Source organism: Trichoderma reesei (genome assembly GCF_000167675.1).
Source record: "Trichoderma reesei QM6a unplaced genomic scaffold TRIREscaffold_19, whole genome shotgun sequence".
NCBI classification, from domain to species: domain Eukaryota; kingdom Fungi; phylum Ascomycota; class Sordariomycetes; order Hypocreales; family Hypocreaceae; genus Trichoderma; species Trichoderma reesei.
The window spans coordinates 120,806-148,139 of NW_006711166.1; the positions used below are offsets into that span (position 1 = coordinate 120,806).

Here is a 27,334-nt window from a genome sequence, read left to right on the forward strand (position 1 = left end):
ACAGGGGATAGAGTATGGGACGTAGCAAGGCATCCGCCTTGAGCATCGTCTTATCTTCAGCCTCTATCCTCTATCTGAGACAACATACGTTAAGATGAGTGGGCTGAGCAAAACTTGACACAGATTCTCGGGAGAAGTGCATGGATGAAAGTCCTAACGATGTCTGTTGATGGAGGATAGTATGTAAGGAAGCCTTTGGCTGGAAATGCAATATTACTCGTCTGTTATCCTGGGGCCTTCTATCAAATTCCATCAAAACCATCTCAAGAACGACTCGATCTATCCAGTGTCATCACTTGACCATCTGCTAATGTAGTCACTGTGCGATGATGCTCATTGAAGCCCAGTGTACGGTACCCGAAGCCTAGCGTTGGCGTTGACCTCTGACTACCGAAAGAAGTAATCAAAGGGTTATCTATCTTCTGGCCTGTTATGGCTGTGCCTTCCATCAAAGTATAACCGTTCACATTAAATGTTAGCTTCACGTTTCTCGACTCTATGTGACATGGTATGCCTAAACTTCCATAATATCGACCGGTTTATTACTATATATATGCCTATATAAAGACCGATCGACCATGCAACTTCCGATCTCGAAGGACAGAACAACCCAGAGTTCCATTGAAATCAGACAATTCATGCAGTGCGTCAATCATTCTCTGACAAGAGTAGGCAAGGTGACTGCCCCTACACCGAAGAGGACAAGTTGACAACACAACGGCTCAGCAACTAACCTATGCCCTCTATACTTTGCAACTCGAGGTTCGATATTGAGTTTGAAGATGGGCCCGAAGGGTACGCTCTTCAGCTGACCTTCTCGATTCAACCTGTGGCAAGTTACGTACCTGACATTGTTATTCCGCAGCGTATTTCATATGAAATACGGCTGCTGTAATAACCCTTCCGGACGGGAGGTCGCGATACTTGATTAACAGGGCTCCTATATGCCCGATGCACTGCTGTGCTGACAAGCATGTGAGCTGTAACTCAGTTCTCCGGGCACTTGGAAACATGAATGCCTTCCTTTTCCATCTCTGCTACCATCGTTCTAAACGACACCTCTCTCCTCCGCTTTCTTGAATGCTACCGTGAGCACACATGAACCGCTGCAGTCAGGCTGGGCAATAAGCCCGCAAGGTTAGGATTTCACAAGTCTCATTCACTTCTTCATCCTGAACCTTTATGTAGGATTGCCTGTTTCAGTAAGCATTCATATCCCAGCTGCAGCGGGAGCAGCAGGGGTTCCTTTTTATTACTCAGACGGGGTGTGCGATCTGAGTAATAGTGCCCAGGCAACAAGGCTTAGTGCCCGTAAAAGAGACGACACGCCATGGACCCTTGCTTGTCCCGCTTCCCTGCCCCTGGACATTCTCGTGCTGACTTGAGGCGGCGATCACTGAAGCAAAGGGAGTGGACGTATTACTACTACTCCTACTACGAAGAGTAGCAGGGACAGCTCCAAGTTGCTTCCAAGAGTGTTGGTGCTACGAGAAGACAACCGGTTCTCGCGGCGCACGGGATTAAGTTGAGAGTTGGGGGGCCATGCAAGTCCGTGGTTCGTATATGCACAATGCCAGACCTGCGGCAATAGTATAGGGTGTTGCCTATTTACGACTGTAGTTCGTCTTGTCTCTTGAACTGAAGACAAAGGAGCAAACACACGCAGAACCTCGGCGATACATAGCCTGTGGTGCAGCGGGGAGAGGGCGCTGGTGCGCCTTGCATGTAGGGAGGGCAATCGCATCAACTCAGCTGCGACAAAGTCGGTTGTGCCATAGAGCGAGCGGCTCCGAGGCACTGCGGGTGATGGTTAACGCCGCGCTGAGACGAGTGCAGCTGCAGGGAGAAACAGTCAGTGTAGCCGTGATGCGCATCTGGCGACTCGATCGCAATGAGAAGCGCTGAGGCGTCGTTCCCAAAGCCTAAGTGCTTACTTGTCAGGTCATGCCCTGGTATGTGATGAAAGATGCCGATCATGATCAGCGAAAAGCAATGAAGCTGACTGTCGGGTTGTTGTGTCTCCGTCGAGACTGGCAGTGAATGGCGAGAGTGTGCCTGTATGCAGGGAGCGTAAGGAGGGGGAAACGCTGCATCGTTTCTATTCTTGCAGCTTTTCACACAGAAGCGGTGTGCACTTCGTCGCTTATCCTCTGAATTGTTCTTCATCTGCCTATGTCGCTTGAACTTTTCGGCCAGACGATTTCATCCTCCTGCAATACTAGATCAATACTACTACTATCAACTTCCAACTCGTGTAAGCCGGATATGGGGCATCTCGGCAGTCGCCCTCCCAGCCCAGCGATGGCGGATCTCCCTCTAGCTGATCATCGTACTGTAACCGCATCGCCGGGCTCAACAGAAAGCTACCGCATTTTCCCCCCTGGCTGGCGTGTGAATATCGCGGGTCCGCTGCGAAGCCGCTACGGCAACCCCCTTGTATCGCCTCGACCGTGAACCCTTCATCCCCTTGGAGCAAGCTTACATAACGTCTCTTGCTACTAAGATAATCAGCACAAGCATCTGCCTCTTAGTCGAGATGATTACAGCCGGCGTGGAATAGCTTTCGCCCGGACTCGAGCCTAGGCTTGTGCGACGTAAGACGCGGGAGAGGTAGGTAGATAGCTCTGAAATGATGGAACGGTGAAGGCGAGGGAGAGATTGATTGATGGTTTCCTGTTCTCCCAAGCGTGCGCTTTGTCTGTCTGTCTGTTTGCTTGCTTGTCCATTACAGCGATTTCTCAGGCAGACCTTCTGAACAGCCACCTCGTCAGACTTGATATCCCCTCATAATGTACGAAGACGGCCCAAATCCCACCAAGGTCCAGATCACTCCCGCCTACAAGCGGGCGAATCCGCCTCCTCCGTTGGTCCTGATCCATGATGGAGGCGGCACGACGTTTGGGTACTTTATGCTGGGTAATCTGTACCGCGAGGTGTGGGCGATTCACAACCCGCACTTCTTCGACGGAGGCGCCTTTGAGGGCGGCATAGACGAGATGGCGCGCCTGTACATCCAGTACATGAAGGACACGGGCATCAAGGGCAACATTTTGCTGGGCGGTATGTGAGGGCTGAGAGCTTGTTCTTTTTTCCTATCGCAGTGATGATATGAGGGTCAATCAGGGTTATTGTAATCTGTAACTATGAATTTACCCGCAAAAGCTGACATCTTTCACTTTGCATCTTGCAGGCTGGTCCCTCGGCGGCTTCCTATCCCTGGCCGTGGCGCGCTTCCTGGCCGAAGACCCCGAGGCTACGATCAAGGTCCTGGGCATCGTCATGATGGACACGCCGCATCACCTCCCCTGGAGCCAGATCGACGGACCGACCGACGATCCCGTCATCGAAAACATCCCGCCGGCCATCCAGAAGTGCTTCGAACGCTGCGATGAGATGATTGAGCACTGGGAGGTGCCCAGGTGGGATGGGCCTGCGTGCGACGGCAAGGTTGTCTTCTTCGGCGTCGGCGGGAGACGGTATTCGGTGCCGCCCGGAAAGGTCTTGTATAAGCCATTCGAAGGAGTCTGGTCACCGGTCGAAGTGTCACGGTACAGCGAGCCGGCAGAGGAAGCGTCACAGTCCGGAAGAGCATCAATCACGCCGCCGCCTACGGTCCTGATACGGGCCATCCAGTCCATGCCCCTCCCGGAGGGCAGGACGGAGCCGTACATCATAGACAAGCATCGCCATGATCGGACGCTCGGCTGGTCGGCCAATGCTCCCGAGTTTATCAAGGCGGTGATTGATGTGAATTCAAACCATTACGAGATGTTTGACAAGATGAATACCGCCCAGGTAAGCAGTGGCTCGTGGTGGCTGCGGCAGACTGGAGATGATGGCTGACTCACTATGTGCAGATCAAAGACATGACTGCGCAACTGAATGTGGCACTGGAGATCTTAGATAGCATTGGGAATGGTGTGAAGCCATCCTTTGGAGGGAAGCCGAAGCTGGATTATTTCTGAGTTGTGGCCTTGAAGCTCTGGTAGCTGCTGCAAGAAGTAGGATACTGGATGAAGAAAACGGTGACATGCTCTGTATAGAGCAATTGATGATGACAAGGCGGCAGGGTTCCAAGATTGTTATGGTAGGGATGGCCTAGGTAATAGAAAAATGATGGGAAGATAGATGTTTTGTAGACTTGTAGACTGAAAATGCGAGCTTAATGCCAGTTGCCTCTGTCCAGCGATGCCTCGTGTCAAGAAGGCTAACAACGAAACGGACTTCAACATCCAATCTCCCAGCTCTGTGGTTAACGAACTCACATGCAGTATTGATCCATCAATCTGTTTCTGGCTGAAGATGAGGCAGCCATGAAATGGCACAGCAATCTCCGGGGATAAGGCCTCAAGAGTCGGCTAGGCGCGGAATAGGTCTCCTCACGGACTTTGTTCATTGCAACCCAGACATGCAGTTCGACGTCTTTCCTAAGGCGTAATTAGTACTATACAATGCATCCCCAGGGTGATGGACGAAGCATCCAGCTTGCTTTCACCGACAAAAAGCGAGTTGCTCTCGCCAACTGCATGCCAGAATAGAGTAGATGCATCTGCATGTATGATGTCTCGTGATGTGATACCGGCATGTCCTACCCTGAATCGAGGTCGGTTTCAACATCTCCGCCACTACGGAAGGCGCCCTTTTCTCGGCGTAATATAGCCATCCTGGTTGTTGATTGGAATTGCATGCAAGGCAGCAGTACGAAATAGCGAGGGCCCCAAATGCCTCGTTCTTGCAATTGTTCGCCTTGAGACGATTCCTCTAAGAGGATCGCGAAGCAGACCTGATATCAATTATCAGGTAAACACCGTGAGGGTTGCCAATCAACCTTTGAGCGTCTTTGCACTCATCTCAGGTAGGTACCTACGTAGTACCACTCGTGTACAATGTTGGCCGTTACCAGGATCAAAGAAGATACCAGCACACTCAAAAGTAGTAATTCTTACAGCACCCAAAGCGAGAAAGCTGTCGATGAGCTGAATTGCAATTACGTGAGATGAAGCCATCATGGAATAAGTCTGGAAAAGGGCAGGAAATGGTCTTATGGGATTGCTTGACTGCCCCGCATGCATCAACCCCGCCCTCGTGTCCTCGTTATCCACGGCTAAGATGCTCATGTAAGTTGTCGTAAGGCATCAATTGGCGGGGCATCAACTCACTCAACTCGTGCAGAAGCAGTCAAGATACCTAGAGACTGAGTTGTATTACTTTGACAATCTCAAAGAGTAAAGACACAGGATCAAACGCCATCAGTCTACGTTATCTGTTCAACCTGCAGAACCCAGAGAGCATCTGACGACAACCACGCAAAAGATGGCGACCCAACGACCCATCAACTCCTTCAAGGCCCTCACCTTCGACTGCTACGGCACCCTTGTCGACTGGGAATCCGGCCTGTACAACAACCTCCAGCCCCTGAACGAGCAGCTGCCCGCGTCGCATCCCCTCAAGGACAACCGCCTCGGCCTCCTCCGGGCTCTGGTCCGGCACGAGGGCCTCGTCCAGGCCGCCAACCCGACGCTCCTCTACAAGGACGTCCTGGCCGCCGCATACGGCAACCTGGCCGCCGAGCTGGGCGTCTCGGCAGACGAGGCCGCGAAGCAGAAATTCGGCCTCGGCGTCGGCGACTGGGCCATCTACCCAGACACGCTGGATGCGCTGCAGCGGCTGCACAAGCACTTCAAGCTCGTGATCCTGTCCAACGTGGATCTCGACTCGTTCAAGCGCACCCTCGACAAGCAGTTCCGGGGCTTCCCCTTTGATGCCGTTTACACCGCGCAGGAGATTGGCTCGTACAAGCCCGACCTGAACAACTTTAGGTATCTCATTGAGCACTGCGACAAGGACCTTGGCGTGAAGAAGGAGGATATCTTGCACACGGCCCAGAGCTTGCACCATGACCACGTGCCGGCGAAGCAGATTGGGCTTGCCAGCGCGTGGATCGAGCGCGGCGAGGAAGTTGAGAGCGTCATGGGCGGGGATCCGGAGGCGCATGCGGACAAGGTGTCGTATTCGTGGAAGTTTAAGAATATGAAGGAGATGGCCGACGCGGTTGATGCTGCTGCAAAGAGCGGGTGATACCATGTTTGATATAGCGGGTATGAAGAGGCGTTCGTTCGTCTCCTTTCTCTCTATCTAGATGTCTCTGCGCTTGATATCAATATGTAAATACATGGTGATTTCAGCAATAGAGCCGTCACTGCATAGCCCAGCATATGGTCAGACATTGATCGCATGTTGACCATCAGGTTCCTTTATCAAGCACATCTCTCCTCTGCCACTCAGCTAGGCACCCGTGGCTACATACAGAATGCAAAACGCTCGATTCCCCATCATCCATCAGAAGATTCAGCCTTGTGCCTGTCACTATCGTTGGCTCTCCAAGGTGGCGGTGCATCGCCAGATTCTGGCTCAACGCCTCGCCAGCGCTGCGTATTACCGCATTTGGAAGCCTGACGGGTCCAGGATGAGATCAGGACCTTCAAAGCAAAAGCCATATAAAGCAGCGTTTATGAGATGGAACTGAACGAAAAGAAACCATCGTCTTCGACATATTAGAACTTTCTCCTACTTCAGATTCTACAAACAACTCGCACGCCAACCCAACAGTCCCCTCTGACTTAGTCCACTTCTTCTCTCATCATCACCAAAGACCCCCCTGTTCACCATCACCATGGGCGGCGCCGAATCAAAAGAAGCCCACCGTCAACTCCGCAGCGCCTCGCTCAGCAGCGTCACCCTCCCCAGCTCACTGGAGCTCTGCTATGACCCCTCATGGAGCAAACTCAGGCTCCACCTCCTCAACAGCGCCTCCGAGCCCGTCTACACCGTAAACCTACCCGAAAGCTGGTGGGGGAGCCTCATCTTGCATGGCGGCCCTACCGTGGACCATCCGCCGCTCGCAGCGGTCCGCAACACCGGCAAGTCGGGCATGGGGAACCTCGTGACGCTGCCGCCGTTGGAGCCCGGCCAGGACGTGTTCGAGGAGAAGATGTCGCGCCGGACAAAGGGCTGGATGGACGCCTGGTCGTTTGCCGTGCCTGTGCCTGTGCCTGTGCCTGACCGGGCGGGGGAGACGCCGAAGACGACGACGACAACAACAACAACACGCGTTGAGAGGTTTGAGTGGGTGAGCTCACGGGGGAAAGAGGTCAAGGACTTGCATGAATGGGGTCATGGATGGAAACTGAGGCGCGTCGCAACCACTTACTATCCCGATGCACATGTAGACAAAGGCTGGGACGAGGACAAGGACGACGGAGATGCAGCGGCATACGAGTACGAGACGCTGCATGAGGACAATGAGGTCCTGGCTGTGTGGGCAGATGCAAAGGGCCTCAAAAAGGCCGCCAAGTTCAAGTTCGTCAATAGCGGAGCGACCGGTGAGCTGGGGGAGGCGTGGGCTCTCATGGCAGTGGTCTCGTTTGTGAGGGTATGGCAGAGATACATGCAGATCGCAGTAATGTGAATGGCATACATGTAGGCGAGGGTCGGGTGATGCCCAGAATTGGGTCGGTCGGATGGGGGGGTTGCATAATGGAATAGGGGGCTCATGTAGGTAATATCTGCGCATATGGGCACGTAGCTCCCTCTATTTGTGCGCTACTGGATGAATATACCCGGTTATATAACCACATAGCATATGATGATTGATGATATTCAGCGAACTGGACCTCGTTGATGGTAGAACCTGCTGGTGGTGTTCGCTGATCCTTGGGGTGGTATTCGTTTAGAGAAATATGGCACCATCTGTGTGTAGCCAGCCTCTCTCCCCAGATGGCCTCCCCTCTGCTGATCAACAACATCTCTTGCATAGACTAATGCTGTACATCCTCCAAGCAAGCCACAAGCGTTTCAGGGACAACATACATATTCCAAGGCAGACAGACTTCGTGTCTACCTACTACCTACGTGGTCAACCAAGGGGCCACCAATACCGAGCCACTTCATCTATTTTCCTCAGCCTCGAGTCATTCCACCCCGCGTTTTACTTGAAACTGCATTCGCATGAGCGCATTGCATTTGCCTATGTCGCCGAGATTTCTCTTCCTCAACCCTCCCGCCGAATGGCTTCGCTTCGGCTCTCGTCATATTGCGTCGGCCTTGCGTCTCTCCTCCTCACATCGACATGCGTGCAGCCAGAACGGCATGTTGACGTGTCAATTACTCACGCTGAGCATCGTATGTCATGTACACCGATTAAATGGAATGCGGCAAGTACCGCCGACTTGCGTCTGTTGAAGCCGCTCGGAGCCTTGCATTCTCATGTGGCCTCATAGAAGCGCAGCCTCAATGACTGACTACATGTCGAGATTGTTCCCCACGCACACGAGGAGCTGTAAAGCTTGGGCAAGACGGCCCATACGAGTTAGTTCCCGTGTTCCCGTCCCAGTTCAGGACGACACTTCCTACATACGTAGGTACGTGTGTGTGGCTTTCCTCTCTCGACTCAGCCAGGACAGTAATACATACAGTACAGTCAGGGTCTCACTAGACGCGCCAAGTACTACAACGCTGGTTGCATCGTGTAAGTGCCTTGGACGCCGACCCCAGACGCACTTTTGTCTCCCTCTGGCACGGCACGGCGCAGGGCTGATGCGCCGCAAGCCGCAGGTCACACTCACCGGCTGCCCGTCTCGCCCGCCTCGACATATGCCAAGAGGAGCATCATTGGCTGCGGTTCGTCGACGCATCACTAAGACATGCTACCTACCCCTCGCGTTGAGTAACGCTGTATCCGGGTAGGTAGGGTGTAGTAATTATGTGAGGGTTGGCACACTTACGACATGTACGTATCAGTTGCGGCTCCTTCAACTCGAGCGTAGGGAAACACATACTAGTATTCTCATACAGCACGGGCTTAAGACGGTCTAGTTTTGTTGTCGATATATGCAAGGGAGTCTCGTGCCGTGCCGTCCTGAGCTGACCTTCTATGGTGCATACCTCAACTATGACGAGAGAAACCGGTTTGGTGGTGTTTGTTGGCACATTGAGTGAAAACAATGTCTCATTACGCAGTCCGTGGATCAGTACGTGTCTTGTTGCTTTTCCTCGGCTTCAGTCGTTGTAACATGTGGCATGCCTTTCTAGTACTATTACCTTTTGACATCTGCGTAAGAATGATGGGCAGTACTGGACGCAACGAATGTTCAGTGTTGTACCGAGGACCATCGGATGGCTGTTGAGACACATCCACATATCACCCATCTAGTCTCTACCCCTGCTCAGGCTTCTAGTAAGCTGCATTATGGCATACTAAGTGAGGTCCCTGAGCTTGCATAGGCATCAATCACCTCCTTTGGGTCGTATGTATACCTGTGCTGGCTGACATCAGAATCCAACGCTAGTGTGTCTCGAGGCTGGCTGAAAGAAGCAGGGACGGGATGGGATGCCAGTTTGTCTCGTTGCTCAATGAGGTGGTAGTTCGCGGGGAAGTTATGATGCCATGCCCTCTGTACGAGGTAGGACTGCCTCGAGGATGCCACACCGAGCATCACGATGCTGTGCTGCCTTGGCTGAGCGACCACTTCCCTCCCTTCCCTCCGTGTCCTCCCCACCAACGGCTGTTGCGTGTCTCAAGTGGCCATCATCCCAGGATATGCCCTCTTGTGAATAAGAAGGCACCTTTTCCCACCCTTTCCACGTTGTTTGACTCACCTCTTCGTCCTCGGTTGTACAGACAGTCCACCTCTACCTCTTCGTTTCCGTTCGCATTTGCCTCTCTCCTGCTTGATCTCACCATCTTGAACAGGGAACCACCCAGAGTTCGTTCAATTCGTCTTCTGTTGGAAGTAAAAGTATTGACAGCCAAGGCAGCGTCTTTCCAATTGAGGGCTATCCTGAGCCGTACATACTCAACTCCTGATTCATTTTTTCTTTGTCACAGAGGGCTATCCTGAGCCACTCTTCAACTCCTGACAGAGAGCTATCCTGAGCTACTCTTACAATCTCCTGATAGGGGGCTATCCTGAGCCACTCCTCAACTGACTCCTGATCATTAAAGAAATACTGAACAATTCAAAGAATTGAAGATCTAAACTTGTTCTTTCTGCTCTTCTTTCTAAAACAAACCAACAAACAAAGAAACTCCTCCTAAACAGGGACTGTACATCCCGTCCTTTCTTCATCGGGTTTGACGCTACTGCTTCAAACACCATGTCTTCGTTCAGATCCGCTCAACGCGCAGCTCGTGCTTCTGCACCTCTGCTCCGCTCGTCGCCTGCCGTCACCAACCGCGGCAGCCAGCGTCTGTTCCACGAGTCTAGCAAGGCCAAGGCCGTCGAGGCCCTCGCCACGCAGACACCTCGGAACGGCGGCCCGCCCCCTCCCCCCTATCTTGGCCACCAGCAGTTCCAGCAGCAGCAGCAGCTCCCCACGGAGCCCTACCCCCAGGTGGAGGGTTTCACCCAGCTCAACGTCAGGGAGCAGGCGTACAACCCCAAGTTCTACGAGACGGTCGGCAAGATCATGAAGCTGCGTGAGAAGTACCTGCGCGACCGCTGCATCTTTGTCGAGTCGGACGAGATGGTCGAGCTCATGCTGGGCCTGGGTGCCAAGGAGTCCGACATCCCCGGCATGAAGACGGTCTCGGACAAGCTGTACCACGACCCGACGCTGCCCTTCCGCAGGACGCGCAACAGCCGCTTCTGCCTCGACTTTGACACGCACTCGATCCGCCGCCTCGAGTTCCAGCCGTTTGTGCTGACGGTCGAGGAGGACTTCAACCGCTACGACTCGGGCGCCATCCGCCGCTTCGACGAGGTGCAGAACGACCTGCAGCTCAACTCCGTCTTCCAGGCGCTCTTCGCCTTCAAGGCCATGATCATCCACGGCATGGAGATTGCGCACCGGCCCAAGCTCGAGTACGGCCTCAACAAGTGGGTGTGCACCCTCTTCAACCTGCGCACCGTCACCACGCCCCATATCCTGGGCGAGCCGGCCCTCGAGGGCGTCCACTCGGACGGCGTCGACCACACCATGACCACCTTCCTCGGCAGCTACAACATGTCGGACAACAGCGCCGCCACCTTCATGCACAGCATGGACGAGAAGACGGGCATCCCCCTGGAGGAGATCCAGCCCAAGCACCTGCTCGCCCGCGTCCAGCACAAGAAGTTCCTCGACACGCTCATGATTGTCGACCATGAGCGCAAGCACAGTCTCTCAGCTGTGTATCCCGTCGACAAGACCAAGGAGGCTCATCGTGACATGCTGGTCTTCTTCACCCGCAAGCCTGTTGACCGGTCTCACGTTTCGGGCTCGATTGACTCGCTCACCCCGCACAAGGAGCTGCCCATGGAGATTCCTCTCTACTTGCCTGGCGCCAACTAAAGGGGATATGCACTTATTTCTCTCTTGCCACACCATGAGATGAAAACTGGCCGGGGTGGTTAGATCTCGGGTTGTTTTCTCCTTTAGGGGGAGGGGGGAGTCAGTGGTCTTCTGGGTGTGACTGGTCGACCCCATGGTGTGTGGCCGTATGATATCGACACCCTCTCTTCCCCCACGGCTTGGCCATGTCGAATTTGAGGTCACACCATGAAGGAGAGGCAAATGGAGGGTGAAAAAGGTGTCCTGGTTGTTTTTTCTTGGTGTCATGTTTTGTGTTATTGGCATTGGCTCACGAGTAAGATTGTTCCCTATGGGAGAGCTACATCTTTGGTTTGTTTCTGCATTTTCTGCTCTACACATATTTATGTCCTGGAAACGCCTTGCATATGGTTTCAGATACGACAATATGATAGCTTTGGATAGGTTCGCAGACGAAATAAATGGCTGATACCCAAGATTGGTAGACCACATCAGATTTCAAGATGGGTGCATCACTTGCTCTTCAGTGACCGAAATGTTCCTGAAGCAACTTTGGAAGATTTGGCAAGGAGAGAAACTGACTGTGTACTGGCATCCTGTCCCTCTCTCAAAATTCCCTCACACTGATATTGAGCGTAGGAAGAGGAGAGTAGCGGGACGTTCAGAATGCATCTCGACGAGGGGCATCGCAAAGACCCTGAACAATTAGATAACATTCGCCATTGCAGGATTCCTTCCCACTCTCCTACTTTACCCTGGAGAAAGCCTTCATTTACCATGCATATATGATGTGCTCCAGGCAGAACGGACGTGGCCTCACAATATTGAAGTACATATGCAAGTAGCGCCTGTGCACCTTGAAGCCTGACTGCTCCCTTATTTGCATACTTGCAATATTTTAATGCATGTTTAATACGTCATTGAGAGAAGAGCCTCCCTTGCATATCCCACAGGACCCTTGCTTTCCCTTCGTGAGGGGCAAATCCTGTTCACATCATTTAGACTAGACGAGGCGGCTGAAGGGTCTCATGCAGGGAGGTCAGACTCCAGCAAATGATTTGACTGCGCAAGTTATTGTGGCTTGTTGTAGAGGGTGCAAGGCAATTCCAGATGCATGATACTGGAAGAGCTTCACCGCTTGTTCAATGTTTTATAAGAGGAGACTCAGGTTATTATATCGTGAGGGAGGGTGAACAATGCAGGGTGGAGAAAGACAATGACTTTTGAGACTTGGCTGACACTCGAGAGGGTGGAATTGGATACGTATCACGCGAGAGATGACTAAATATGATGAGTAGTGATTGATAAGATCAAGATTTTGTAGAGGTTGAGGTAGGGACTGATGCGTAGTGCATGTGATCGATCTGGCAACATGTTCCCTCTCTACCCTGAACGACCCCCAACATGCTGAAATACTCAGCATCTCTCACACCCATTTTGCTTGAACGGGAAATTGCTGAATGAGTGAAGCAAATGAAAGAGGGGAAATCCAGCTGCACGTAGCTGACCGTACAGGAAGCCATTCAGAGCCATGTGATGCCTCATGCCGCCCTATATGCTTCGCTGCTCGCCTTCGCGCTGAACTTCCCAGGTGAGCGATACTCCCAGCTCCCATAGACTCGAGCACACCAACATTTACCTCAGGCATTCGTCAGATTTACTATCAACTGAGCCAGTCGCAGTCTAGGATCCTGTTTTCTTATGTCCCCTGGCACGAGGCTGTAGTGCAAGTCCCAACTTGTTGTTTTGAGAGAAGCTCGAAGTTGTTTGGCAAATCAAGTAGCGATGATGCAATGTGAACGGTCTCCGTGGATCATCGACTGAGCCTGTTTGATCAGGATTGTCTTGGAGACAGGCTTGGGCCATGCGGCGTTTGCGCTTTCGGATGGATTAGTTGTTTGGGTTGGAGAGATGCTTGGTGCTTTTCAATCCGATAGTTAGCTCAGCTGGTTTGAAGAAGTTGTCACTCTTGCTTGAGGGCTGATCTGCTGGACACTGATGAGACATCGTATAAGTGAGAGCATCGAGAAGCTGAGTTTTGCCCGCGTTGCAGATGTTCAAGGGACAAAACTACTTCATATGGATCGCTGTGAATATGACGAGAAGTTTCTATAGATATATAGAGAAATTTAATTGTATCATTCAGATCTCATGATAAAGTACAATATAAATTGGTTGGGTCGTTATACCATGACAATGACGCTACCACGTTGACCGTCTCAGCTCAAGTCTTAGGTGAACTAGTTGAAGTATTTTCGTTCAAGTTTGAAATGTCGCAGGAGATCAGCCTATGTAGAAAGCCAGGCAGGTCCAGTAATGATCATTGACGAAAGTAGAAGCCTAGACTGATATATTGCCATTACCTACTTCAACTCGTACATCCTAGCCTGTTGCGAGCAACACCACGTCCCTTTCCCCAGACACCTGAAGCGTAAATGATCGCCAGATGGTTTCAACGGTCTATACAAATAGTTAGTTGAGAGACCGAGAAGCGGCTGAATCACTTTTGGCAATCTGGCTTGAACCATGAAAGTTTCGTAGTCCCTGAGACGTAGTGATAGTTTCATGACGCCTTTAACGACGCCTGTCTACTCCAACACTATCTTCCATGTCCTACCAACTTCACACAAAAGGTTTTAGCATCCATAAATGTCCTGGACTATCGAGGTAGAACCGATGAGGCTTGATAATCGTATGTATATACTTGGCCTCGAGTCAGCTCATCATACAAAAACTGGGTAGACCACGCAAAATACTCGTATGAGATGTCTATACGGTAGTAGAACACCACCGTCCATTCCGACTCGCCAGCCCACAAAGCTGTGCCTCGAACAAAACCCCAGCAAGCCCTCCAATGAGCAGTCCCACACTCTGCCCAATCCCAATGCTCCCCAAGGCAAACTCCGCGTCCTCCTCCGGATTCCTGCTCAGATATTCCATGGCAGCACCAAATGTGTTCATATACATGAAGCCGCTACACCATCCAACGGCACAGGCAAGGCTAAAAGCAACATGTGCGTCCTCACTCAACAAGAGTGTGGTGTTGAGAATGGCGGCTAGAGAGCAGGCCAACAACATGGCAAAGACAAGCCTTGGTCTTCTGACTCGGAACAAAAGAGCAGTTGACCGAGCTACAACGTTTCCAGTCTGGAATGCGAGCCCGTACTCAGAGAGAAACATTGAATAGCTTGAAAAGCCCGGCAGTGCAATACTGGCACGAGGTGTTCCCGAGAGTACAAAGACCTGCGTTGCTGTAACCAGGAGCAGAGGGTCAATGTATAGCCTCAGAAGCTTGTTGCTCAGAAGCAGCATATTACGTCGGAAACGCTCCCAGAAGCTAAATGGCGAGCATCTCTCCGTTGCGAGGAGTGAAGACTTTTGACTCCCAAGTTTCTCAGAGACGGCCCCGTCTTCAGCTGCAAACCCGGTTTCAATGGCCAAGCTCTTCCGTTTCTGGCTCTGAGAAGACGGCAACACCATGAAATCAGCAGCCACCAAAGCCGCAACTAGATAATAAGCATAGCCCGTAACACTGCGCAACATGACGCCCATATGAACCGTCACCAGCACCGGCAGAACAGCGCGCAGGGCACCTCCCACCGCTGTCCCCGTTCCCCATCCCGCCAGCGCCGCCTTGCCGTACCGTGAGAGTTGGCTCAGGAAGAAAACCTCGCCGGCTGCAGCAGTGGCCGACGCAAGTACGGCGATCAAGACACGGATCGGGGCAATGACGTTTGGCGGTGCGGCGTTGGCAGCGATAGTGGCCAGAACCCAGCAGCTTGCGAGGAGAAGCAGCCAGAGCCAGTGCGGCGTGTAATGCAAGATGTGAGGAAGGATAAGTTTGACGGCGAGAGCAGGGAGTAGCTCTATGAGCAGGACGACGGGTTGTGGAAAGGGAACGATGAGATAGAGGCTGGACAGGATGAGGTAGGGAAGAAGAATATTCGCAAGGCCTATAACACAGGGTTGATGTTAACTCAGATACAGTCGCTGATGAAGTGATGGCTTAATCAATATGATAGGCCATCAGCATGATAATAAAAAACACTCACCAACAATGCCAAAAGCAGTAAAAGTCCGCACTCCCCATCCGGCAGTCGGCATAGCTCCTGGAGAGCGAGCGGAAGCCTTCAATGCCCCCATGACGGAGGCGCGAGGCGGGAGTGAGTTTGTGTATGTTTGACCTGCGACTTCGATGTCACGACATGCTCATCTCTCTTGATGTGAGAAGCTCTGAGAGGCTATATTACCGCGAGCACAACCCAACAGCTACGTAAACCGGACGCTTCCTAACATGGGGAGAAGGTGAGTGAGCCGCGCTCCTTTTTTAGATCCAGACAGCCGCCGGGGGGGAATAGATCACCCAGGCGATCATGCTGCTTAAAACACGCACACACACACATCCCCCTCTCCTATGTGCCTATGAGCAGCATGAGGCATAATTCTCACTGACACCCACGCGATTTAGAAGGGGAAAAGAAAAGAACGGTCAACCGCAGATGACGTTTGCTGGAGATGGAGCCGGACCCCTTAGAAGCCGATCCTCGCCCACGTGCGAATAGCGTCAAAATCGAACAGAGCCACGGCTCGAACGCCGGAGAGTTGGACCGACAAGAAAGCTGTTAAACGCCGATCAAAAAGGCGACGACCCGAGGGGAACCAAGCACAAAGATTGCGTGTCCTCTGCAATCCGCACTTTCAATTGCGTTCTTCCCCTGAATGGGGTCATGACTATCGCTGCTCGATCCGGCATGGGGCTGCTTCTTCAGCGACCCACGTTTTCGCCCATGAAAAGGGTCTTGAAGGCGATCGGCCTAATCATGTGCATACAGAGTGTCTCTTAAAAAGTGATAAGACAAGACGAAGAAACATTGATCCCCGTCATCACCAACATCATCATTGTTTCCTCATTTCCTCATCATCATGTATCTCGTGTTGTGGTGAAACGGATCATGGGTTCAAACATGCATGGCGTGCGGCGTGATCTAGAAGCTCTATAAGAACTCTCACTCACATCGGATAATGAAAATGAGACGCTCATCACCGAGACTCTTTGCCAACCTGTTCAGAGAAACAGACAATGAATACCGCAATCTACCGAGACACAAACAACATGACCAGTCCTCACCCACCAAACGCTCCCCATGGCGACGATGCTCCGTCTTTCTCTCCCATGGCGCCCTATGGCAACTCATCTTCCTGACCATCATCACCACCAGCCTCTTCTTCTCAGCCATGGTAACCCAGCACCTCCCTCCCACAACTCTCAACTCACCAATTCTGAACCAAATTCTCACAGTCCGCCTCAACCCAACTCCGCCACGGCCACCCCTCAACTTCAAAGATCCCCCCCTCCGACATCCTCCCCCGCGAAGCCCTCGAAGCCCTCACCCCCATCCCCCCAAAATCCAGCACCACCGGCAACCGTCGCCTCCGAATCTTCATGCCCGCCGACTCGCCTCACCTCAACCTCTGCAAGAGCATCATGTCCGCCGTCGCCCTCGGCTACCCGCTGCCCACGCTGCTCAACTGGTCCGGCGAGTTCAACCGCCCAGAGTGGCACTTTGCAGGCAGCCACATCGCAAAGCTCGAGAGCTTGCTCGCCGTCATCGAAGAGATGCTTAGCCGTGACGACGTTGACGGCGGTGCGGACGACGACGACCTCGCTGTCCTGGTGGACGCGTACGATATCTGGTTCCAGCTTCCCCCGTCGGTGCTCATACAGCGATATCACCAGCTCAACAACGAAGCAAATCAACGCCTCCGCAAGCAATGGCAAGCTTCAGCCCACCAAGCCTCAACATCATCATCATCATCTTCTTCTTCTTCTTCCTCCTCCAACAACTTCCCCATACCGCCCCCCAAGCAATCCATCATCGTCACCACCGCAAAAGACTGCCAACCAGACAGCGAATCCGGCTCCAACCCTCACTACACGCACTGGCCCTCCTCCCCCATGCCACCCGACCTCTACGGCCCCGAAACCGACACCATCCTCCCTTTACTCTTCGACCCGGCCCGGAAATACAAAAAGATTCGCCCGAGATGCATCAACAGCGGCATGATCATGGGAACAATGTCCTCCCTCCGACAAGTCCTCCGGCGGTGCAAGCGAAAAATCGCCTCCGTGGCCCTCAGCGGCAGACAGCTATGGAGCGACCAGGCTCTTCTTGGGGAAGTCCTCGGCGATCAGGAGATTTGGCGCGAATGGGTCACGCAGCAACTCTCCTCTTCCTGGAACGGCAGCGCCTCAAGGTACGATTTGACACTCTTGAGTCCGGAAGTACGTGATATCGCGACAAAGGCCCTGCTGGGGGAACAATTCGAGTTCGGCATCGGCCTGGACTACAGCTTCGCCACCATCCCGGCAACCTGCTCCGCCGAAGAAGACGGCTACTTTGTCAAGCTCAACGACGCAAACGCCGTCCGCGCCGAGTCCCTCAAAGCAGGCGTCCCCGACGGTCCACGCATACACACCATTCCAAAGGAACTCGTGAAAGCCAAAGATGACAGAGGAGGTCCTCTTTCGCAGACCTCATGGGGCAATGTCCCGCTCTACACAGACTTTTACTTTGGCGTCGTCCCCGTGGGCATCCACCACAACGCCTACATCGACGGCCTCAAGCCATGGCGTCTCAGCAACTGGTGGAAGCTCATGTGGTTCTATCCCCGCCTGCGGGATCTCGTCGCCGCACAGCTCCAGCCTCCTTCTGGAGATGGCAGTGTCGCAGACCTGAAGCCGCTCTTGAACATGTCGTCTCATGGGAACGGCGGAGAGCAGGATCTGGTCTATTGGCCGCCACAGACGCAGCGCAGTAAGAAGCAGGTAACCGTCTTTGAACCGGCGCAAGGCGAACGGCCGGCCAGGCTGGTGCCGATAGCTTGGGATGGGGTTTGTCAAAAGGGAAGCACGCCTTGGTATGAAGCATTGTTTGGGGATGGCAAGGGGCCGTTGGAGGTGTGATGTTGGCTGTTTGCGGATTTGTAGGAGACAAGAGGCAAACTGGCTCTCGTCCATGTTGGCAGTCTAGTGAGATTAAAATGATACCCTTATATATTGATTGGGCACAATTCAAGTACAATCGCTGTTGGCCTAAAGGTGACAAATTGTCGAAACACGTGAGAGACATTCATGTATACAACTCATATTTGTCAATATTCGAGTTTTAGTTGCCATGGCCAACAGCCAATAATCGTATATTCATCATGCCAACCACTCCAGTAGGCTCATAAACTCCGATCTTCATATAGCCCTTTAACATAACAGATCCAGGAAGCATGACGAACATGGCGGGCTAGCAAAAGCGAAAAGAAGCATCAACACGCACGCAGTGCCAACATCCAAATGAACACCTTCGATGAGAGAGCATATGGCAGTCTCAAGCAACACACAGAAGGTTTTTTTTTTTTTTTAACCCCTAATCAAAGGTAGGCTGCGGCCTCTTCATTTACCCTCACAATCTCGCAAAGGCTGCGCATAAACAGCACGTCTCCGTCCTCCATCTCCATCTCCACCACCTTCTCATCAGTCGTGTTGGTTTCTGCCATGAGCCTTGCAGTTGCAATCAAACGACGTATACACCGCAAGAGCTCCGTCTGGATATTTCTAAGTGCCATATCCTGTCCGGTGGAGGTGGAGCCCGTGCTCGTGGTCATGACGTCCTCCTTACCCCAGTGCGAAGAGCTGAACCTCCTCGCAGAGCGAATCGATGCTGCCGAGGTCATGGCGGACCCTTCGTTGAGGCCCAGAAGCGAGGCCGCCTTCTTCGGAATGTCCTCATGCTGTGATCCCGCGGGCGAGTCTGAACGCCCGTTGCTGACAGAGGTCGGGTACCGCGCGACAAGAGCGGAGACGTAGTTGTACGCAACAATGTGTGAATAGAGCGCGTCACAGATGTAGTCGGAGCAGTTTCCGAATACGTTCTTGACTGATGCCCACGGCTTGAGCGACTCCAGGGACGTCACGCTGGGTGACTGCAGCAAGCTTGCAGTGGGAGTGTGCACATCACGCGTCCGCTGAGCCGATTGTTGTGGTCCCCGCTTGACCACTCTTCTCCATAATGACTGCTTCGACATCGAGGCATGGCTTCGCGGCCCGGAAGGAAGAAGAGCAAGATCGACCACTGGATTTCTAGCCTTTCTCGAGTATGTTCGGATCGTCTCAATAGTCAGGCTGGAAGAGAGCAACATGGTCTCTGGGAAACATGCCGTGGTGACCCTCAGCGTCTCCATCACATCAGGCGGCAGAGGCACGACCCGAGCCAGCTCATCGCTCTGAAATGGCAGGGAGAAGAGCTGCGCGCTCCCGTTGAGCCACATTTGCACGCTTGGGAGCGGTGACGGAGGGGGTGAGGGGCGGATGTAGACACTGTCGAGTCTCGGTGCGTACTTGGAGTCGACTGAAGACATGAACTGGTTGTATTCCGTTCGGGCATCTTCGTCTATCAGCCGCACAGCCTCATGGCTGCTGGCCGTCCTCATGCTGGACCTGTTGCTTGCACGCCGAGGGAGGACACTCTCGGGCAGATGGTGCAGGCTCTGCGAGTGCGGCAGAGGAGGACTGTACTGAGACATGGGCATGCCGATGCTCTCGGGGCTGTCGGGATACTGCATCTGGGTGTGGGAGTGCCTGGCATACTGCGTCGAGCTTGGCCGCCGCTCTTGCATCGTCGAGTTGCTCAAGTGTTGCCCTGGCGGTGACGCGAGAGCGGCGGCCGCAGTGGCCGAATATGATTTCCGATGCAGTAGCTTATGCATGCTCCCGTTGGCTGGCCGAGAGTCGATGCCGACCTCAAACTCGGGCGGCGTGGGCGGCCGTGGTGAGAGATGAAGCGCGGCGCCATATATGCTGGCATCCTCATCCTCAGCTTCTGAATCGGCTTCGATCCAGCTGCTCCCGCCTCGAGAGCTCTCTGAAGGCAACAAGAGAGAAAGCTTTGAGAGAGGAAGAAGGCTTCTCTTCACCGGGTCCGGCGAAGGTGCTTTCAAGTCCAGGGACGGGCGGTGTCGTGTCATGAAGGAGGGCGGCGCCGCGTCATAGACAGACGACGCATCGGTGTCGGTTGCAGAGCACGAATCAGACGCTGCATGGCCAGACTTTGCGTCTTCCTGATGATCGAGGAATGACACCATTGAACTTCGCTCTTGGATGGCTCCCAGGGTTTGGATGCGCGCGTATGCTGACGGATACGGCGACAGACATGAGCTTCGATGAGAACTCATCGTACTCGTCGGTCTGTCCAAACAGTCGTCAAACGGCGATGCGAAAGAGGACGTGACAGGTGAGCCGGCTGTCATGCTTCGTGCTTCGAAGATGATCTTGGAGAACTCAAGATCCTGGGCCAGTAGCTCGGCGAAATAGCCGTCCACTCGTTGATCAACAGCCTTCCCAGGCATCGGATTCGAGAGGCTCAAAGAGGGAGACGGCGATAATGTAAGTGGCAGCAAGCCCTTCATACTGGTTACCGACCTTCGTGTGGCCTTGGCCGGGGACCTGCTGGTCGGTGCGCTCTTGGGTATGTTGGCAGGTCCTTCTAGAAGACCAGTTGGCGAGGACGCGAGTGGTAAGCTAGCCGCCGACATCTAGGTCACTTCTGTCACAATTTTTGCCTGGATGAAGATCGAATTGACAACACGAAAAAGGCCGTCGGAGGGATTTCTATCAGAAACCTCGCGCCACCGGCGACAGAGGGCTGGGCTGCTGTTATACGAGCGGCTGGTGGAGGAAGGCGAGACAGCAACAGAGTCAAACCCAAGGGGGGATCAAGGGCGCGTTGGTGATGTATCTGTGATGGTGCCTGTGGGGTTTCAAGCAGATGGAAGGAGGGGAGAAGTGCAGAAGAGCAGGTTGGTGATTGCTTTCAGGAGAAGAACAGTAACAGCTTGAAATGGCTCTGTGTCCAACGATTTCGACAAGACGATGTGGTTGAGCGGCTGAATCTTGGCGCCGGTTGAGCAGCCGATCTAGCACATGCATGATACATGAGAGACCGAGATGGCATCTCGGTTTCAAGTACAGGAGCAGCGGCCGCTGCAAGGAGTCCCATTGAGAGGAGGGACAGAGGCCGGGACGGGGACAGCCATGGAGACTTTTTGGGAAGGGGTGGTTGCATCCTTGCAAGTGGTACAGCCAAAGCGAGCAAAGACCACGTCCAGGGGGTTGGCCCGGGCCACAAGAACGATGCAGCTTTTTGTCTAGTGCAAGGGCAATGCTAGCCTTGTGAATTATTGAACTGCGCGAGGGCGGAGGGACGACCGACGTGTTGGCAAGAAAAAGCAAAGATGGATGGCGTCTCCAAGCTCCGGGCTCTCAAGGTGGGCGCTGAGGCCGCCACTTGGCCATGATTCCTCCGACGGTCGAAACGGTTTCGTCCCAGTGACAAGCACAGAGCAGGACTTGGACTGATCTGTTTGCAAGTGGTCGGCCTCAGACCTCTATCAATTTCCATGGAAGTGGCATGAGACAGTCTGTCCGCGAAAAGGGCCGGGTATGGCGTTTGCAAGCATTGTGTGCCGTGGTCAACAATTGCTGGCCCATCTCGACTCTTCCGTACTGGCTTTGCCCCCCTCTTCCATAGCTCGCTGCAAGGGATTCTGTACGAGAGCCTGCAGCTAGTAGTGCATACTAGCTACCTAGTAGTAGTATTCTTCTCGACTATGGCGGGGGAACTCTTGGTCGAGAGCAGTGCCGCGAGCAGAGATGCCGGCCCTTCTCGATGCGGGCGAATGATGCAAGCCATGTCGTACCAAGATGTTGATCCCAAATTTCGGCTCACAGGCATGGATCCGTTCAAAGCGCGACAGTCATTTCCCGGAAGCCAGAGCGCCACTATCCTCGGAGAGCTAGGATAAGACAGTCTTGTGTTACCGCAGCCCAGCGGCTGCAAGAGTGCGTCCAGGAACAAGGCGAGAGAATGGGCACGTCGTCCGACGAGCAGTGGTCCTTGCGAGAGGCTGTCCATCCGCTCCTCATTCAGTTCCTTTGAACGGCCAGAGAGTGGCGTGACTTGCGGAGCTTTCGAGGCACCACATGGCACTGATTTGGATCGCATCATCTTTGTCTTTGCGGCTACCTCGTGCACGGCCAGCAAATGGCAGTGAGGAGCCATAGTGATGGTGGCAACGCTCCGAAGTCAGGGCGAAGAGGCGGCTCTGCTGGTGACTTCGGGCCAATGCAACGAGGGTTCAAACCCATGTGTCTGGCGACCAGAGGCAAGGCCAATGCATCTTGCGCATGTTGTTGGCCGCGAGTTGGAAATGAAAGCCACAAGTCCAGACTTGGACAAGCCAGGGACCATATTGTAATCCGTGCTCCCCAAAGGACAATAGACGGCCGTTGAAGCGGTGGATGGCGATTGGCCCTTCCTCTCCATCTCCTGCAGCTGCCTCCGTCCATCCTCGTCCAAGCATATGCAAACCCTTCCGTCGGACATGCTGCCAGCCAGTCAGTCATCGTTGGGTCCAGAGCGTCAGGCGTCGCGGGGGTTCATTCGGTCCAAGGCATCCACCACCACATGGCGTCGGCGTCGCTCTGGTCAATAAGCTGCGCGTGTCCGAGACCCCGCAGATCATGCTGCAGCAAGATGAGATGCCGCAGCAGACGAAGGGATTGCGGATGGCTCAAGGGCGAGGCTGTTGTCCACTCAGAACCGAGGCTTCTCGATGCAAGGGCTGCGAGTGCTGAGCTGGCAGCAGCTTAAGAGCAGCGTTATGCAGGGGCGTGGCGTCGAGCAGCTGCTAGACGGACTTGTGCCGTCACCTGGGGACGGGTCGGCGAGACATCGAATTTGACAGCCACGGCAGCGAGTGACTGAGCAATGGACGAGGCTCAGGATGGAGGTCGAGTTGACAAAGGCAACATGACATTGGAAGCAGGGAGAGCCAGGAGAAGGCAAGAACAGGCGATAGTTCCAAGGTCGATCAGATACGTCACCTGCATGCCTGCTAGATCCGGCGCCGTCTGCCCTGGAGCAGCGCTGGGAGCCCACTAAGAGCGCTAGCGGGGGGGCGGCTTCAGGGGGCCGAGTGGCTCGTCCAGGCCCTGCGAGGCGCTGGAAGGGCCTGGAGCTGCCGCTGTGAGTGGTCGGGGCCTCAATCCCGCAGTCCCATGAGCGGGTCGCCATGCACTCCATCGGGACGTCAAATTTCTTTCTTTTTTTTTTCTCTCTCTTTGCAACGGCTCGTTTCTCAACCTCAAATCACACTCCGATATCAGAAATCATACGACTGCCCACAGCACCAAGCAGAGAATTGTGAAGCACATGTCACTTTAGCGTAACAGTCGTCTGCGTCAATCTAGCGAGGATACCATTGGCAGTAGCTCCCATTGATCCGCTTGGCGAAGCCCAGGTCGTTGCTTCGACTATCTCAACAAGGAACCGCCATCTCACCAGGTCCTAGCGATATCTGATATTAGGGACGAGGGCGTTCACACCCCGGAGGCCCATCTGAGGGGTCATTGCTGCTGAAACAACGCTGCTCCAAGTCCAGCCACGCCCAAGCCATAGCCGCCATGCTGTCCGAGGAGCTCTTCTCTTCGGTGTGCGGCCCGCCGATAGCTGCCAACACGGCCATATCAAAGGACGTTGGTATCTACGCGCATACTCTGACGCCCACGTGGGCTGTCAAGTCAACCTTCAAGAAGAGCTCAGCACCGGTCCATTGCTTGGCTGTCAGTGACAGCCACGTCTTCGCTGCCCAGGATCAGAAGGCCCATGTCCATGTCTATTCTCGAGCTCGAGGAAATCAAGAGGCTCTTGTGCCCTTTCAGGAGAGGATCCGATGTATTGCCCTTGCTGGCGATGTTCTCGTCCTTGGAACAGCTGAGGGCCGGCTCATTCTTTGGGAGGTATGCTTCTTAATTCCTTGTTCATTAGCTTCTTCGGCCATCCCCCCTGCTCGAACTCATAATAGAAAGGATATCATGGATGCTGACCGCACATGTCTAGACCTGCACGGGACGGCAAATCACAACGCCTCCCTGCCATGTGCAGGCTGTAAGCTGCCTTGCCGTGTCTCCCCACCATGTGCTGTCTGCCTCAGATGACTCCAACATCAACGTCTGGTCCCTGCCTCGCCTCCTTGAGCCTGGGCAGGATATCGGGCATGAGCCAGATAGGACACTTTCAAATCACCGCGGGGCCATTACCGATCTTGTTCTCGGCCCAGGCTCCAATCCCGAGACAAGCCTGTGTGTATCGGCAAGCAAAGACAAGACGTGCATCCTGTGGAACTACCAGACGGGTCAAGTACTGCGAACATTGCTGTTCCCTACGGCCCCTCTCTGCATTTCGTTGGATCCCTGTGCCCGAGCCCTCTTTGTCTCTTCCGAAGATAGAAGTCTCTATCTCGTCGAGTTCTTTGGCGACAAGCCGCTGTTGGGGTCCCGTAGTGCCGAGCTGGCATCCATTGTCATGCAAATCAACTCCCCCTTGGGAGTGGTAGATGAGGACGCGGGACCCGCCTCTTGCATGGCAGTCAGTCATGACGGCACTTCCGTTGTGACTGGACACGTCAAGGGTAAGATTCTGAAATGGAATCTAGTTGACAACAGCCATCCCACAGAACTGGCAAACCTCAATGCGTCCGTCACCAACCTAGTCTTTGCCCCTCTCTTCTCAGAAAAGAAGAACACCCAGGCGGGCACGGTGGTGAAGCCAAATCAGTCTCAGCGACAGTACACCCTGACAACCCAGTTGCAGGGTGACTTGGACCATGACACAAGATTTAGCCAGATGCTGAATACCAACGGCTTCTCTGATGAAACCATTGCACAAGCTCTGGCGTCGTTTGCTGCGTCAAGTTCATGACCTCCGACAGGTATGTAGAAAGGAGTGGATGGAGGGTACAATGAGGGACTCATAGGGGTCACTTCGGAGGCGTTTCCGATGTCACGCCAGAAAGACATCTACCTAGGTTTGATGTCTCCGAGTCCCCCTTTCCTCGGCTCAAGAGCGACCTGTCTCGTTTCAGCCAGAGACGGGGTGGACACCGGAGTTTGGCCTTGGCGAAGGTTGCATTTGCTGGCATCGTTACTTTTGATACCAAAAAGGTGGTTGTAGCATGAGATGGTCAGAGAATCTGGCAGTCAAAGGCGGTCATAGAGATATTCCGGTAATGACCTGATAACGTCCAGTATTTACAGTATATTTCGGTATGTACCGCATATAGGGCGCTGATAAGGTACCTATGTGCGCAATTTGGGATAGGTAGGTATACATACCTAGGTAGTAGCACACAATTGCATACGTATTTTCATTCCAACCGGCCTTGTTTTCCATCGTCAGCTGTCTACCTCTAGAGGCAAAGTCGACGGTATCGCCAATTCATCTGCACACTATAATTACATGCGCACGAGCGGACGTAAAAGCACATGTACTACATTACTACAAGCATGCAGGGCCAGGACTAGCCGGATGGCAGTAGTGAGGCTCTCACGTAGAACAAGTCCAACCCCAAAGTCCCTGAGCAAAGACGGTCCACAGCCTCCAATAAACCGAAATCCGCCCCTTCGGCAGCTCGGAGACAAGCCTCGAGTCAAACTCGGCTTACAGCAAAAAAAATGCTCCCAGAAAGTGGACGAGATGCTGCCGGGCAAAGCTCGGATGGGGAAAGCTTGTTCGGAGCAGGATTTCTCCGGCCCGACTAACACCGAACCCGCATTCTATAGGATCCCCGGCCTCCGTCATTATCAATGATGGGAATTTGAGACTCGACAGACCTCAGCAAGTGGCAACAACCTCGCCAGAGCACCAGCATACAATGTCTTTGGTTGGCACATTACGGGGCGACTTACCGCAGCAGACGCGATCACTGGTGAGTCTGATCTATTCCATTGCGCAAAAGGGAGCGAGCTAGGTGCCTCGTCAGAGCTGCGCATTTGCCGTGGTGGGGGAGGCCGTGAAAAAGAGCAGCAGGGCTTCCTTTTTTTGCAGTCGTGGAAAAGCAGGCACGCCAGGGCTCTTGATCGATGGGAGACTAACTCTGCGGATCTCTCTAGTATCGACAGCTTCTGCGCCAGAGCAAAGAGTTTAGCTCCTACAATTTCCGCGAATATGCGAAGCGACGGACCCGAGATGCCTTTCGAGAAAATGCTGCGGTAGATGATCCCCGCAGGATCCAGGAGCTGATCCAGAAGGGGCTCAAGGAGCTTCAGATGATGAAGGTATGCTGGGAGAGGGCCGGGCTCGTTCTGCTTCCTCTGCGGACAAGATGCTGACGGCGCATGGCAGCGACAAACAGTCATCGGACAGTTCTACAAGATGGATCGGTTAGTGGTGGAGGGAGGACAGTCGGTACGTTTGACAGCACCTTGAATTTGAGGTGTTTTGGATACTAATGTCCTTGGTGTAGGGCAAGGAAACGGGTAAATCAGGCGAGATAGTACGGCAAAAGGAGCAGGGGTGAGTTCATACCAACCAACATCTCCTCAGCCGTTTGATGAGACGAGCACTAATCGATGGTCATCCAGTTACGACTGAGTTGAGAACGGATGCAAGCGGAAACTACATTCATACACACGGATGGAAATATGGCTGTACAGTAGGATGGCAACGGGGCGCTTGTACATGATACATATACCACAGGGGCATCGAGAGATTGACTGCTTTTTGGCTCGGGCTTGGGAGTAATGCGGCATCGTTTTGGCACACTATTAGACTACTACAACAAATCTCAACACCGATTGCGACAAAGCTTGCCAGGGTCCAAGAGGATTGCCGCTGGACGGGGCTGTGAATGTCCTAAATGCTTAGTTGGTGGACCGAGTAGCACTGCGGGACGTCGACTGAGGGCATCACGGCGTTATAGATGCACCTCGATTGCTTCAGAACACGGAGTAGCCGTAGCTTTTATGACATGCCACGAGTTTCTAATACAGGAGGCTAGAAGACGGTTCATATATTAATAGCTGCAGTCGAAGCCCTACTATCTAAGGTAGTAATATCAATCCTGCTATGCCTGCATTTCTCTGCAAACAAGTGCATGCATGCATGCACCTGCACATGTACAGTACCTAGGTAGGCAG

The 27,334-nt window shown here is 53.4% G+C and overlaps 9 protein-coding genes across 9 annotated transcripts; 7 read left to right on the top strand and 2 right to left on the bottom strand.

Annotated features, from left to right (window-relative positions):
* Nucleotides 1–2,689: 2,689 nt before the first annotated feature.
* Nucleotides 2,690–3,965, top strand: TRIREDRAFT_123204 (uncharacterized protein; the record flags this gene model as incomplete). Its single annotated transcript, XM_006967727.1, has 3 exons — nt 2,690–3,060; nt 3,191–3,795; nt 3,858–3,965. Exons 1-3 carry the CDS (start codon nt 2,790–2,792, stop codon nt 3,963–3,965), a joined length of 984 nt encoding a protein of 327 aa, XP_006967789.1. The 5' UTR covers nt 2,690–2,789.
* Nucleotides 3,966–5,313: 1,348 nt separating this feature from the next.
* TRIREDRAFT_66647 (uncharacterized protein) lies at nt 5,314–6,078 on the top strand (the record flags this gene model as incomplete). The annotated part of the gene is made up of 1 exon (XM_006967728.1): nt 5,314–6,078. The coding sequence occupies one exon, from the start codon at nt 5,314–5,316 to the stop codon at nt 6,076–6,078; it is 765 nt and encodes a 254-aa protein (XP_006967790.1).
* A 595-nt stretch (nt 6,079–6,673) lies between these two features.
* Nucleotides 6,674–8,699, top strand: TRIREDRAFT_123205 (uncharacterized protein; the record flags this gene model as incomplete). Its single annotated transcript, XM_006967729.1, has 5 exons — nt 6,674–7,432; nt 7,688–7,751; nt 7,840–8,181; nt 8,313–8,420; nt 8,554–8,699. 5 exons carry the CDS (start codon nt 6,674–6,676, stop codon nt 8,697–8,699), a joined length of 1,419 nt encoding a protein of 472 aa, XP_006967791.1.
* A 1,708-nt stretch (nt 8,700–10,407) lies between these two features.
* On the top strand, nt 10,408–11,331 carry TRIREDRAFT_66788 (uncharacterized protein; the record flags this gene model as incomplete). Its single annotated transcript, XM_006967730.1, has 1 exon — nt 10,408–11,331. A coding segment is annotated over one exon (924 nt), but the record flags the coding sequence as incomplete, so codon positions are not given.
* Nucleotides 11,332–14,079: 2,748 nt separating this feature from the next.
* Nucleotides 14,080–15,453, bottom strand: TRIREDRAFT_110158 (uncharacterized protein; the record flags this gene model as incomplete). Its single annotated transcript, XM_006967815.1, has 2 exons — nt 14,080–15,263; nt 15,363–15,453. 2 exons carry the CDS (start codon nt 15,451–15,453, stop codon nt 14,080–14,082), a joined length of 1,275 nt encoding a protein of 424 aa, XP_006967877.1.
* Nucleotides 15,454–16,795: 1,342 nt separating this feature from the next.
* TRIREDRAFT_110159 (uncharacterized protein) lies at nt 16,796–18,274 on the top strand (the record flags this gene model as incomplete). Its single annotated transcript, XM_006967731.1, has 1 exon — nt 16,796–18,274. One exon carries the CDS (start codon nt 16,796–16,798, stop codon nt 18,272–18,274), a length of 1,479 nt encoding a protein of 492 aa, XP_006967793.1.
* Nucleotides 18,275–18,732: 458 nt separating this feature from the next.
* TRIREDRAFT_123207 (Hypothetical protein) lies at nt 18,733–19,977 on the bottom strand (the record flags this gene model as incomplete). The annotated part of the gene is made up of 1 exon (XM_006967816.2): nt 18,733–19,977. The coding sequence occupies one exon, from the start codon at nt 19,975–19,977 to the stop codon at nt 18,733–18,735; it is 1,245 nt and encodes a 414-aa protein (XP_006967878.1).
* Nucleotides 19,978–23,821: 3,844 nt separating this feature from the next.
* TRIREDRAFT_80528 (uncharacterized protein) lies at nt 23,822–25,118 on the top strand (the record flags this gene model as incomplete). The annotated part of the gene is made up of 2 exons (XM_006967732.1): nt 23,822–24,157; nt 24,258–25,118. The coding sequence occupies 2 exons, from the start codon at nt 23,822–23,824 to the stop codon at nt 25,116–25,118; spliced, it is 1,197 nt and encodes a 398-aa protein (XP_006967794.1).
* A 952-nt stretch (nt 25,119–26,070) lies between these two features.
* Nucleotides 26,071–26,715, top strand: TRIREDRAFT_66524 (uncharacterized protein; the record flags this gene model as incomplete). Its single annotated transcript, XM_006967733.1, has 4 exons — nt 26,071–26,124; nt 26,309–26,473; nt 26,541–26,603; nt 26,662–26,715. The coding sequence occupies 4 exons, from the start codon at nt 26,071–26,073 to the stop codon at nt 26,713–26,715; spliced, it is 336 nt and encodes a 111-aa protein (XP_006967795.1).
* Nucleotides 26,716–27,334: the final 619 nt, after the last annotated feature.